The sequence below is a fragment of the Camelina sativa genome, chromosome 7, assembly GCF_000633955.1.
Source record: "Camelina sativa cultivar DH55 chromosome 7, Cs, whole genome shotgun sequence".
NCBI lineage: Eukaryota > Viridiplantae > Streptophyta > Magnoliopsida > Brassicales > Brassicaceae > Camelina > Camelina sativa.
In genome coordinates this window covers 6,074,686-6,087,925 of record NC_025691.1, presented here as the reverse complement: position 1 = coordinate 6,087,925, position 13,240 = coordinate 6,074,686, and the positions used below count along the sequence as shown (strand labels likewise).

Below are 13,240 nucleotides of genomic sequence, written 5' to 3'. Positions count from 1 at the left end.
ACAAGAGAAAAATAGAAAATGGGCCAAGACAAAGAGATGGGCCTTGGACCACGAATTGGGTTGGCAAAGGGGGCTTTGGAAGTGCTACTTATGTCTGATTAAAAACCTTGTCAAGAAAACCCAATGGGACAAAACTTGACAAGGGAAAAAGAGTGCATAAGCAACACTTAACCCTTTATCGAACACCTTGAGCTTTGAGCAACGTCCAAATGGTTTGAACCACATCGTCCTGCTTCGTGTCCAGCTCATGGATTAGTCCATTGATAGCTTGGTTGAACCTTCTGGATTTTGATCTGGTAAGAGGACCCGCCAGAACGATTAATGCCTCCTCCAATGCTTCCGCTGGTACAAGCTGCTCCTCCAATGCTTCTTTTGGTTCAAGCTGCTCCTCATGTCCATGTTCTTTGGTAGAGCTTTCCCTGGTCTCATCATTATGTACTGTAAATGTTTGTATAAACTGATGAATATTATTGAGTACAATGATCAACTTTTATACACATAGACATTCCTAGAGTATTGTTAAGAAAGTAATGACATGATACTATTTACATAATTGGAAGATACTAACTAGCGTGTGATTGATTTAATCATTGATGATGATTGATCTTGAAGAATCCTTGATACTAACTAGCTAGTGATTGATCTAATCATATATGATGATTGATCCTTGATTGATGCTTAATACACCTCCTCAAGATGGAGGGGCTTGGCGTAACTCTAATCTTGTTGGTGAGCAAAGTGAAGGTAGGCCGTGAGAGAGGTTTCGTTAGAGCATCGGCTAATTGATCCTTGGTGTTGACATGAACCACACGAACCGCTCTAGATTGAACTTGGTCTCGAATAAAGTGGTAGTCCAAAGCAATATGTTTCATTCGGGAGTGGAAAACCGGATTCGCACATAAGTAAGTCGCTCCCATATTGTCACAATACATGGTAGGAGCTTGTGGTAGTCGGATACCCAGTTCTTGAAGCAAAGAACAAACCCAAATTAACTCAGAACTGGTGTTGGCAACTGAGCGATACTCAGCTTCGGTGGAAGAGTGAGCCACGCCTCGTTGTTTTTTTGAGGACCAGGAGATGGGATTGTGACCTAAGTAAACAACATAAGCATTGGTGGAGACATAGTCATCAGAGTCCCCAGCCTAATCAGCATCCGAGTAGGCATGAAGAGAAAGAGAATTATGTCGACGGAGAAATATACCATGAGTAAACGTTCCACAAAGATACCTAAGTAAACGTTTGACAAACGATTTACCGCATCTGATATGTCAGGCCGTGTAAATGCCAAATATTGTAAACTCCCTACAACACTGCGATACTCCTTTGGATCACTCAATTTAAACCTAGAGAGAAGTGTAAGCTTCGGACTAGTGGCCATGGGAGTCTGAACGGGCTTAACATTGAGCATATTCATACGTGCAAGGAGGTCAAGAGTATACTTCCGCTGGTTCAAATGCAATCCCGCAGCTGTTCTTGTTGCTTCTATGCCAAGAAAGTAGGATAATGGTTCATGATCTTTGACAGAGAAGCGTGTGGCTAAACTTTCCAACATCTCCGAGAGAAGGGCATTGTCATTGCCAGTGACAATTATGTCATCGACATATACCAGCATATACAGTATGGAACGACCACGACGAAGAATAAATAAAGACGTATCGGCCAGTGAATTGACAAAACCAACAGAGAGGAGATAGTTTCGTAGTTCCATATACCAGGCGCGAGGGGCTTGCTTAAGACCATACATGGCTTTCCGAAGTTTGCAAACATGATGAGGTTTATCGGAATCAACAAAACCAGGAGGTTGAGACATGTATACCTCTTCCGTTAAACGACCTTGGAGGAAGGCGTTATTGACATCAAGTTGGCGGATAACTCAATCACAGTCAACCGCGACGCCGAGGACAATGCGAATCGTGGTAGATTTAATAACTGGGCTGAATGTCTCCTCATAGTCGAGACCTGGTTGTTGATTATAGCCTTTGGCGACTAACCAAGCTTTGTAACGGCTGACTGATCCATCGGAGTGATACTTTGTGGTGAATATCCAACGATAACCGACAATAGTGACATTAGGTGGAGGCGGCGGAACCAAATCCCACGTATGATTACATATTTGGGCGTTGATCTCGGCTGTCGCAGCACGTCTCCATTTATCATCTTTCAATGCTTGAACCGCCGTAAGAGGTTCACTAGCAGAGGAAGCAAGAGTCGCTGTTAGTAAGTAACGCTTGTTAGGTTTGGTGATACCAACCTTTGCTCGTGTAGACACAGGATGATTATTGGCATGAGGCGCTGGAGCAGGTGGATTGACCGGCGGTGGAGCAACTGTTGTGACCGGCGGGGAAGAGGATGATGACGAATACGAATTAGACCGGGTAGGGGATTGTGTTTCAGTGTTACTTTGGTCAGTTGGTTAGTTTTGGGAATGGACCGATGGGTCTGAATTTTGTGTTTGGGGCTGCTGAGAGCTATTTGGATTGTGGGCCAAATTTTGAGAAGATTGTAACGTTTGGGCCGTGGGTTGTGGCCCATTTTCAGTGGGAGCAGTTCGCTCAGCGGAAGAAGGAGAAGACGAAGAAGGAGGAGAGGTAGAGATAGAATCACGTACCTAAGATCCCGACGATGATGTGGCAGCAGTCGAAGAGGAATGAGTTGGAGTAGCAGCAGCGGGAAGAGGAGGAATCGATGACGATGATGGTACAATGGAAGACGAGTGAAGGACGGAGCATGGGGGTAATGATTGTACGAGTGGCAACACGGCGGGAGTGACATAGTTAGACGTAACCGAAGATGCGGCGGAGGAGCGAAAAGGGAATTCAGACTCAAGAAATTGCACATGGCGCGACGTGTATATACGACTAGAGGAGAGGTCGAGGCAGTAATAAGCGCTTTGAATCGAGGAATATCCCACAAAAGCACAACGACGAGATTGAGCAGCGAGTTTGTGCACAACATAGGGACGCAGCCATGGGAACCAAGCACACCCAAAAACATGCAGCTTGGTATAATTCGGCTCGGTGGTAAATAGTTTCTTGTAGGGGGATGTATTTACCAGAAGTGGTATAGGAAGGCGATTGATGAGGTACACGACAGTGGAGAAAGCATAAGACCAGTATCACATAGGCATGGAGGCTTGTGAAAGTAGTGTAAGACCTGTCTCAACAATGTGACGGTGCTTTCGTTCAGAGATCCCATTATGCTCCGGGGTGTGAGGTGGTGAGGTGAAATGAGCTATGCCGTGAGAGAAGAGGTAATGTCGCAGCGCAATATATTCTCCAGCATTGTCAGAGTACAAGTTTTGTATTTTCTCCATGAACCGATTCTCGATAAGAGCTTTGAATGCGGTAAAAATATCACGAACATCAAACTTATTCCGCATAGGATAGAACCAAGTTTACCGTGTATAGTGATCACCAAGTATGAGATAATACTTATAGTTGTCACTAGACACAACGGGGGATGTCCAAACATTAGTAAAAATATATTGTAGCGGTCGTATAGAAGAGATTGTTGAGGAAGCAAAAGGCAACTTGTGCGTTTTATTAATCAAAAACTCCGAACAAGACATAGGTGCGACGGTAGAAGGTAAAGGTAAAGAGTAATCGGAGACTAGATTCTGTAAAATAGAGATAGATGGATGGCCGAGACGATTATGCCATGAGGAGAGTGTCGTCTTTGGACCAGGAGATGCATACAACGCTGCAATATGAGACTTCGATAGGGGCCACTCGTACAAAGCATTTTTAGTTCGGCCTAGAAGCAATGGAACCCCCGTGCTGAGATCCTTCACCTGAAAATAAGCAGGAAAGAATTCCACCGACACTTGATTAGCATTACAAAGACGATACACCGAAATGAGATTTTTGTGAATATTGGGAACACATAAAACATTCTTCAATTTAAAAGGTTTTGAGAGAGTTGAAAGAAAGGTTGAACCCGTATGAATGATTGGGATGCCAGAACCATCGCCAATCAAAACATCTTTGCCACCAGTATATGGTTGATGCAAGGATAGGTTTTGGAGATCAGCCGTAAGATGATGGGTGGCACTGCTGTCCATAATCCATGGATCAGAGTTGGAGGAGGAACAGATGGCCATGTCAAGGTTGCCATGGCGTAAACGGACTGGTCTGGGAGGAATCGGTGGACTGGAGACGATTAATGAGTTGAGGACACCGTTTAGCTGAGTGACCTTGAATATTGCAAAATTGACATCGGCCTTGATATGGACGAGAGTTGCGATTGTTGTTGTTGTTTGAATGCCATGACCGAGATGAGGAGTTGTTGGAGCGCTGTCTGTTGGAGCCGTGATGAGAACCATGGAGAGAATTGTTGTTGTAGTCAGTGTTGTTTTTGCATTGCGTAGCGAGATTGGCGGTGACAGGAAGAAGCGAGGGAACAGTAGCAGCGGCAGAGAGAAGCTTAGCTTCTCAGTTAAGCAAGCGTTCATGAATACGTGAGAGTAGGTGGGACGTCACGACTCTCAATTTGATCAATGATGGGACGATAGTCTTCAGATAGACCATCAAGAATAAATTCAATTTGTTCTTCAGGATCCAAAGGCTTACCAAGATTGGCAAGGGTGTCAAAGTGTGTGGTGAGACCTTGAAAGTACTCATCGATTGTTCGATCAGCCTTCTTCCAGACTTTCAACTGATCGCGGAGTTGTTGGATGTGACCACGACTTGGCTTCGCATAGGTGGCGTCAAGAGTAGACCAGATCTCGGCAGAGGAGGTTGTCCTGGAGAGGAGAGGTTGAACAGAGAGAGACATTGAACCGAGGAGGGCTCTGTAGAGAAGATCATCTTGTCTTTTCCAGATCGCAAGAGCTGGGTTAGGGACGTCAACGTTATTGACGGTGGTTGTTGATGGTGGAATCGTCGTGGATCCATCAAGGTAACCAAGTAGACCATAGCCAGTGACAAGAGCACGTACTTGTGGCTTCCACATGAGATAGTTTGTGGGAAGCAGTTTGGTAACGTTGGTCATGTTGATCGTGAGAAGAGCACCATCGGTTGTGAGAAGAACATCAGTAACAGAAGGAGTTTCAGCCATGGCGTCGAGAAGAGAGATAGAGGAGAAAGAAAAATATATATATTTTTTTTTGTATAAAATTTATAGATCGTGAGTGACTCTTGATACCATGTAAATGTTTGTATAAAGTGATGAATATTATTGAGTACAATGATCGACTTATATACACATAGACATTCATAGAGTATTGTGAAGAAAGTAAAGACATGATACTATTTACATAATTGGAAGATACTAACTAGCGTGAAATTGATTTAATCATTGATGATAATTGATCTTGAAGAATCCTTGATACTAACTAGCTAGTGATTGATCTAATCATTGATGATGATTGATCCTTGATTGATGCTTAATATGTACTCCATGATATGGTGCGATTGAAGAGGTGCCATCTTTTTCTCTCCCCTTCAGCCTGTTTGGTGGTGTAGTTAGACATTGGTGTAGGTTGAATATTAAGATTGAATGTGTGAGTGAAATACAGGGGATTTTAAAACAACCCTTCCAATACCTTTCAGCGAACTCTTGTGTCGTTGTCAAGTCTCCATCAGAATAAAACTTGCTCCCAGACGTAGCATTAAGATAAAGTTCACCTGGAGAGTATGGCTGGGTTAGAAATGACATAATATTTTAAAACAAACTGCACATTTTATTGATGTCAGATAATTATGAACATGAACTGCTTCACCTACAAAGATATTTGGGTTTATATTGGTCGCTAAGAGTATATAAGTCCCCTCATCATTCTTGCTAAAGACTTTCTCCATTGAGGTTGCCTGGTCGTCAAATGCACTTAGACGGACATTCTGACCACTATAACAAAAGGCAACATGTGGTGAATGTAATCAAATGCTTAAATGGAGAGGAGAAGTTCTGTATCTTGAGAATTTGATGAAAGACAGTGAGGGCAAACCTTTGAAGACGCAGATGAACTAACATCCTCTCCAAAGTTTGTGACATCCCATTACGATACGCTTTGGTGGAAACTACTTCGCCCATGACATCTAATAAGAGCAAAACCCATATAGTTTAATTTTAAATTTCCAGGAAAATATACTATAGATGCAACAAAGTTAAAACACTTTTCAAGGATAGTCAACATATTAAGAGTTAGAAAACTTAGACAAACCTGGGAGCTCCGTATTGGTGTTTGCAAGCAACACTAACTCTTCATGAGTCCTTAAGCGGANAGATAAAGTTCACCTGGAGAGTATGGCTGGGTTAGAAATGACATAATATTTTAAAACAAACTGCACATTTTATTGATGTCAGATAATTATGAACATGAACTGCTTCACCTACAAAGATATTTGGGTTTATATTGGTCGCTAAGAGTATATAAGTCCCCTCATCATTCTTGCTAAAGACTTTCTCCATTGAGGTTGCCTGGTCGTCAAATGCACTTAGACGGACATTCTGACCACTATAACAAAAGGCAACATGTGGTGAATGTAATCAAATGCTTAAATGGAGAGGAGAAGTTCTGTATCTTGAGAATTTGATGAAAGACAGTGAGGGCAAACCTTTGAAGACGCAGATGAACTAACATCCTCTCCAAAGTTTGTGACATCCCATTACGATACGCTTTGGTGGAAACTACTTCGCCCATGACATCTAATAAGAGCAAAACCCATATAGTTTAATTTTAAATTTCCAGGAAAATATACTATAGATGCAACAAAGTTAAAACACTTTTCAAGGATAGTCAACATATTAAGAGTTAGAAAACTTAGACAAACCTGGGAGCTCCGTATTGGTGTTTGCAAGCAACACTAACTCTTCATGAGTCCTTAAGCGGAAAAACTCTTTTGGAATAACACAGAAAGACTCTTCTACCTCCTCAAAAAGAGTTGCTGCTGTGAACCGTATAGAAAAGTGGAAATCCGACAATTTAAAACGGGTGTTGCTTCTAGTGACGTCAAACGCAGATATTCTATACATAGCCCCATCACGCAGAGCGTGTTCGAATTTGGGAAGGTGGGTGACGTAANTGTAATCAAATGCTTAAATGGAGAGGAGAAGTTCTGTATCTTGAGAATTTGATGAAAGACAGTGAGGGCAAACCTTTGAAGACGCAGATGAACTAACATCCTCTCCAAAGTTTGTGACATCCCATTACGATACGCTTTGGTGGAAACTACTTCGCCCATGACATCTAATAAGAGCAAAACCCATATAGTTTAATTTTAAATTTCCAGGAAAATATACTATAGATGCAACAAAGTTAAAACACTTTTCAAGGATAGTCAACATATTAAGAGTTAGAAAACTTAGACAAACCTGGGAGCTCCGTATTGGTGTTTGCAAGCAACACTAACTCTTCATGAGTCCTTAAGCGGAAAAACTCTTTTGGAATAACACAGAAAGACTCTTCTACCTCCTCAAAAAGAGTTGCTGCTGTGAACCGTATAGAAAAGTGGAAATCCGACAATTTAAAACGGGTGTTGCTTCTAGTGACGTCAAACGCAGATATTCTATACATAGCCCCATCACGCAGAGCGTGTTCGAATTTGGGAAGGTGGGTGACGTAAATGGAGCTTTGCTTCAAAGTAGACTGCAAAAGAGGGAAATAAAAACAAAAGGGTAAGTAAATAATTCAGAATGAATGAAGGGGAGAATGGAGATTGAGGGTACCTTTTCGTCAATCAGAAGGAAATAAACCCCCATGAGTTGTCCACCTTTTTTAACGTTTCGAGCAGGCCAGAAACAGAGGATCCTACCTACGATTTGTTGGTCAAGTCTACCAGCTTTAAGGTCAGCGAAAGAAACAAAAGAGGAGTTCATACTTCTAAAAAGAGAATGTAAGGCCAAGTGTAAGTTGAAGAAATGACAATAGCAAGAGATTGGTTTATATAACAGAAGGACTTACGACAATTTAAGGAAAAAGTAGTGGACTGTCCATTAAATCAGAGAAGATGGAAGAACATAATTAGCAGTTACGAACGAAACCGTAGCAATTGTGATGGAAGGATAAGTGAAAGTGTAGAGGATTGGAAGACTTGGATTCACATCAAATGGTGAAACGGCATGGATCGTGAGTTAAGGAGAAGAGCACCGGTGGAGATGGAGCTTCCTTGACAGAGCGGAGGAGAGGCATTAATAGGTTTAATCCATAGGATAGAAAATCGTGTGGGCCTGAATTATCTCTGCAAAACTTTGGGCTAAGTACAATCAGAAAAAACCCAAATTATTAAAGAAGAAATGAATATGTGGCTGCACAATAAGAGAAGAAAAGGTAACTTTATATATATATATTTCTAAGTGTTATTAATCATTCATTGCATTACTATAAATACTATGGAAGTTACAAAATTGAGAGTTACAAAATATGAGACAGAATAGAAAAGTTCATAAAAGTATATTATTGTGAATTAATAACCAAAATTTATTAGTTTATTTTAATTGGACTTAAAATGGAAACAAATAATGTAATATTCAGATCATGTAGAATTTTTATATTAAAGTGAGGAAATAAAACAACCAATTATTATTACTCACCACTTGACGTTATCCTATACAACCAATATATATATATATATTTACAATCTTATAATCTATAATTTTAAATTATTTAATCATCAAAGTATTTTTAATTTTTTTTAAAAATTATCTGAAGCAAAATAGATGATATAAAGAGAAATGTATATTATGAAAACACATTCTTTATTGTCTTTGCATCACAATAAAAATTAATAAAAAATAAATTTATAATTAAGTAATTTAAAAATATTCTATATTCTCATAGCTTATTTTTAACAGGTGATTTTCGTAAATTATTTTCTATTTTTCCTACATTCTAAGATTAATATGCTTTACAACTTTTCTTTAACCATTTAGAAAGGAAAAAACTGATGAAAGTAAGTGTTTTAGTTTTCACTATAATCTGTAAGACGAGGTGTTTGTGTGTGGTAGTTGATTGCTTTTAGAAAACTAAACTTTATAAAAAACCAAACCAAACTTTTTTTTGGTTTTATGGACCTGTAATTAATTAGATCCAAACTACTAATGAGTTTTGTTAATAGATCCATACAACAAATGGATACAGGTGTCGGATATATAACACGCCAAGTGTCATCTTAGGTTTTTTTCTTTTTACAACATTACAAACTAAATGCCTCTCTTTCATTGTCATAGGAGTTACATAAACTATTTGAGAGTTACAAAAGAAAAAAAAACTATTTGAGAGTTACAAATATGACATAAATACATTTAGTATATTTTCTTTATTATATGTAATATTTCTAAATGTTATTAATCATTCATTTCATTACTATAAATACTATGAACGTTACAAAATTGAGAGTTACAAAATATGAGACAGAATAGAAAAGTTAATAAAACATGTGTGAAAGTTTATAAAAGTATATTATTGTGAATTAATAACCAAAATTTGTTATTTTATTTCAATTGGACTTAAAATGAAAGCAAATAATGTAATATTCAGATCATGTAGATTTTTTATATTAAAGTGAGGATATAAAACAGCCAATTATTATTACTTGTCACTTGATGTTATCCTACACAACCAAAATATATATATATATATATATATATATATATATATATATATNGATGTGTCACTTGACCATTATATATATATATATATATATATATATATATATATTAACAATCTTATAATCTATATTTTTAAATTACTTAATCATCAAAGTATTAGTTATTTTTTAAAAAAATATTATGTGAAGCAAAATAGATAATATAAAGAGAAATGTATATTATGAAAACACATTCTTTATTGTCTTTACATCAAAATAAAAATTAATATCAAATAAATTTATAATTAAGTAATTTAAAAATATTTTATATTCTCATAGCTTATTTCTAACATGTGATTTTCGTAAATTATTTTCTATTTTTCCTACATTCTAAGATTATTATGCTGTACAACTTGCCTTTAACCATTTTATCTTGGAATTGAGGCAACCGATTAAGAAGGGAAGAACTGATGAAAGTAAGTGTTTTAGTTTTCACTATAGTCTGAAAGACGAGGTGTTTGTGTGGTAATAGGTTGCGTTTACAAAACTAAACTTTATAAAAAAACCAAACCAAACTTTTTTTTAGTTTTATGGCCTGTAATTAATTAGGTCCAAACTACTAATGAGTTTTGTTAATAGATCCATATAACAAATGAGTACAGGTGTCGGATACATAACACGCCAAATGTCATCTTCTGAGCAAAAGTTGAGAAAAATCTTCTCATATTATATAATATATATACTAGATGAATACCCGCGCTATGCGCGGGCTTATAGCTTACTGTTTTTTAAACAATTTTGCTACTAATTTGGTTTTTTTGTGTAGAGTTTATCTATTTTTTAATTGTAGAAATCTTGAAAAATATGATTTTGACTGTGATTTTTATTAATACTTTAAATAGATTTTTTTATTTTGCAATTGAATTATTAGATACATGCATGGACAAGTTTGTTTTGAGAGCTTAAACATTCTACAATTCTTGTCTAAAACTTCTAAAAAAATATTCCAAATGAAAGCTTGATCTAAGGATGCATATTTTGTAACAAAGAGTTTTTTAGCTTCTCAGTTATATACTATGAAATACTAACATTTTTATTTATCAAGATTGCAGCTTGGTTAACTCTTTAATAGATATAATTATGATAGACATCTTCCTTTCATGTTAGCTCTTCAATTTTTTGAATATAACTCTAGAATTTTTTTTAATATATGAATTTCGTTTAATTTTCTTTTTGACAACTTCTAAATATTAGAATATGAAAACACTTTCCTCTTTGTCTATGTATTTTGCTAAACCAACATTTTACAATTTTATTCAATTATCTTCCATTTGATAGTGAACAAAACTCCAATCTTCTTCAAAAAAATATTTTTTTCAGGGACAAACTTTCATGAATTTCTCTACAATATTAACAAATATCTCTATCACTGCTGCAACTCTTCAAACTATTGACAAAATTGTAACTCCTAAACCATATATCCATAGATTCATGGTTTACGCCGAAAATTTAAGAAGTGGCTCTTTGATTCAATCCCGATGTCTTTTTTGTCTTTTGGTGATGCATCTACTTTCTTGGGACATGTTATAAGCTTCTCTAAATTTTTTATGTAAATATTGAAACTGTTTTTGTGATATAAAAAAAAATACATAAATAGGTCTCTTTGATTTTAATGAGCATAAACAGATGGCACTCTCTCCACTGCTGATGTGTCACTCAGATGGAGAGAGTTGGCCATCTTTCATAATATAGATATATATATATATATATATATATTGACAATCTTATAATCTATATTTTTAAATTATTTAATCATCAAAGGATTAGTTATCTTTTAAAAAATATTATGTGAAGCAAAATAGATAATGTAAAGATAAATGTATATTATGAAATCACATTCTTTATTGTCTTTGCATCAAAATAAAAATTAATATCAAATAAATTTATAATTAAGTAATGTAAAAATATTTTATATTCTCATAGCTTATTTCTAACATGTGATTTTCGTAAATTATTTTCTATTTTCCTACATTATAAGATTATTATGCTGTACAACTTGCCTATAACCATTTTATCTTGGAATTGAGGTAGCCGATTAAGAAGGGAAGAACTTATGAAAGTAAGTGTTTTAGTTTTCACTATAGTCTGAAAGAGAAGGTATTTGTGTGGTAATAGGTAGATTTAGAAAACTAAACTTTATAAAAAACCAAACCAAGCTTTTTTTTAGTTTTATGGCCTGTAATTAATTAGGTCCAAACTACTAATGAGTTTTGTTAATAGATCCATACAACAAATGAGTACAGGTGTCGGATATATAACACGCCAAGTGTCATCTTATGAGAAAAAGTTGAGAGTAAATATTGAAACTGTTTTTGTGATATAAAAAAAAATACATAAATAGGTCTCTTTATTTTAATGAGCATAAACAGATGGCACTCTCTCCACTGCTGATGTGTCACTTGACCATTATATATATATATATATATATATATATATATATATTAACAATCTTATAATCTATATTTTTAAATTACTTAATCATCAAAGTATTAGTTATTTTTTAAAAAAATATTATGTGAAGCAAAATAGATAATATAAAGAGAAATGTATATTATGAAAACACATTCTTTATTGTCTTTACATCAAAATAAAAATTAATATCAAATAAATTTATAATTAAGTAATTTAAAAATATTTTATATTCTCATAGCTTATTTCTAACATGTGATTTTGGTAAATTATTTTCTATTTTCATACATTATAAGATTATTATGCTGTACAACTTGCTTATAACCATTTTATCTTGGAATTGAGGTAGCCGATTAAGAAGGGAAGAACTTATGAAAGTAAGTGTTTTAGTTTTCACTATAGTCTGAAAGAGAAGGTGTTTGTGTGGTAATAGGTTGATTTATAAAAAACCAAACCAAGCTTTTTTTTGGTTTTATGGCATGTAATTAATTAGGTCCAAACTACTAATGAGTTTTGTTAATAGATCCAAACAACAAATGAGTACAGGTGTCGGATATATAACACGCCAAGTGTCATCTTCTGAGCAAAAGTTGAGAAAAACCTTCTCATATTATATAAGACTAGATTAGGATCCGCCCGATGTGCGGGTTTAGAGTTTTTAAAATAAAATAAAATTTAACAAAGAATATAAAGTAAATATTTTTAATAAGTAAAAACTATCTATAAAAGTAAATAGATACATCGAGGTGTCCAATGTAAATATCTTGTTTAAAAGGTGCGACTCTTCGGTTGAGACTATTAATCACATTTTTCTTTGAATGGCCTCACTCGTGGGAGGTTTAGGATTTATCTCTAACTCTGGTCTCATCAGAAGGTTTTCCATATGAGTCGGTGTACTTAAATTTGGATTTTGTTTTCTGGAGGGATGTCTCTCAACAGGGTGATCCTGATCAACTTCTTCAGTTAGCATGATTTTTATGGACAATCTGCAAAGCCATAAAAAAAAAATTAAGGTTTAGAGATCGAGACGAATGATATAATTGCTCAGGCTTTGGGCGATAAATTAGCCTGGGAAAAGGCGCTATCTTTTACGGCGGTCATATCGGCTCCATCTCCGTCCTCGAATGTCCATGTTTCTTCACCTTGTTGTCAAATTGATGGTTCTTGGAAAGCAACTAATGAGCATTCATGATTGGGCTGGTGGTGTTGCGTTGGTGAGGAGAGAACCTTGTTGTTGGGGGCCAAGT

The 13,240-nt window shown here is 36.0% G+C and overlaps 3 protein-coding genes and 1 long non-coding RNA gene across 4 annotated transcripts; all 4 read right to left on the bottom strand.

Annotated features, from left to right (window-relative positions):
- LOC104704358 lies at positions 4,447-5,055 on the bottom strand. The gene has a single exon (XM_010420464.1). The coding sequence runs from the start codon at positions 5,053-5,055 to the stop codon at positions 4,447-4,449; it is 609 nt and encodes a 202-aa protein (XP_010418766.1).
- Positions 5,199-6,218, bottom strand: LOC104700477. Its single transcript, XR_753583.2, has 5 exons — positions 6,161-6,218; positions 5,945-6,035; positions 5,724-5,844; positions 5,543-5,624; positions 5,199-5,446 (listed from the first exon to the last, which is right to left on the bottom strand). It is a non-coding gene; the product is annotated as an uncharacterized LOC104700477 (long non-coding RNA).
- On the bottom strand, positions 6,231-6,992 carry LOC104700476. Its single transcript, XM_019227011.1, has 4 exons — positions 6,771-6,992; positions 6,555-6,645; positions 6,334-6,454; positions 6,231-6,281 (listed from the first exon to the last, which is right to left on the bottom strand). The coding sequence occupies exons 1-4, from the start codon at positions 6,970-6,972 to the stop codon at positions 6,231-6,233; spliced, it is 465 nt and encodes a 154-aa protein (XP_019082556.1). The 5' UTR covers positions 6,973-6,992.
- Positions 7,028-8,082, bottom strand: LOC104704357. The gene is made up of 4 exons (XM_019227010.1): positions 7,666-8,082; positions 7,312-7,585; positions 7,096-7,186; positions 7,028-7,034 (listed from the first exon to the last, which is right to left on the bottom strand). The coding sequence occupies exons 1-4, from the start codon at positions 7,813-7,815 to the stop codon at positions 7,028-7,030; spliced, it is 522 nt and encodes a 173-aa protein (XP_019082555.1). The 5' UTR covers positions 7,816-8,082.

What these genes read in the sequence shown, in the direction of transcription:
- LOC104704358 (XM_010420464.1), bottom strand. Translation starts at nt 5,055, where the DNA reads ATGGCTGAAACTCCTTCTGTTACTGATGTTCTTCTCACAACCGATGGT.
- LOC104700476 (XM_019227011.1), bottom strand. Translation starts at nt 6,972, where the DNA reads ATGTATAGAATATCTGCGTTTGACGTCACTAGAAGCAACACCCGTTTT. An exon ending in CACCAATACGGAGCTCCCAG is followed by an intron (nt 6,646 to 6,770) that starts GTTTGTCTAAGT and finishes TGCTCTTATTAG; the next exon opens with ATGTCATGGGCGAAGTAGTT. An exon ending in ATATAAACCCAAATATCTTT is followed by an intron (nt 6,282 to 6,333) that starts GTAGGTGAAGCA and finishes TAAAATGTGCAG; the next exon opens with TTTGTTTTAAAATATTATGT.
- LOC104704357 (XM_019227010.1), bottom strand. Translation starts at nt 7,815, where the DNA reads ATGAACTCCTCTTTTGTTTCTTTCGCTGACCTTAAAGCTGGTAGACTT. An exon ending in TCCTTCTGATTGACGAAAAG is followed by an intron (nt 7,586 to 7,665) that starts GTACCCTCAATC and finishes CCTCTTTTGCAG; the next exon opens with TCTACTTTGAAGCAAAGCTC. An exon ending in CACCAATACGGAGCTCCCAG is followed by an intron (nt 7,187 to 7,311) that starts GTTTGTCTAAGT and finishes TGCTCTTATTAG; the next exon opens with ATGTCATGGGCGAAGTAGTT.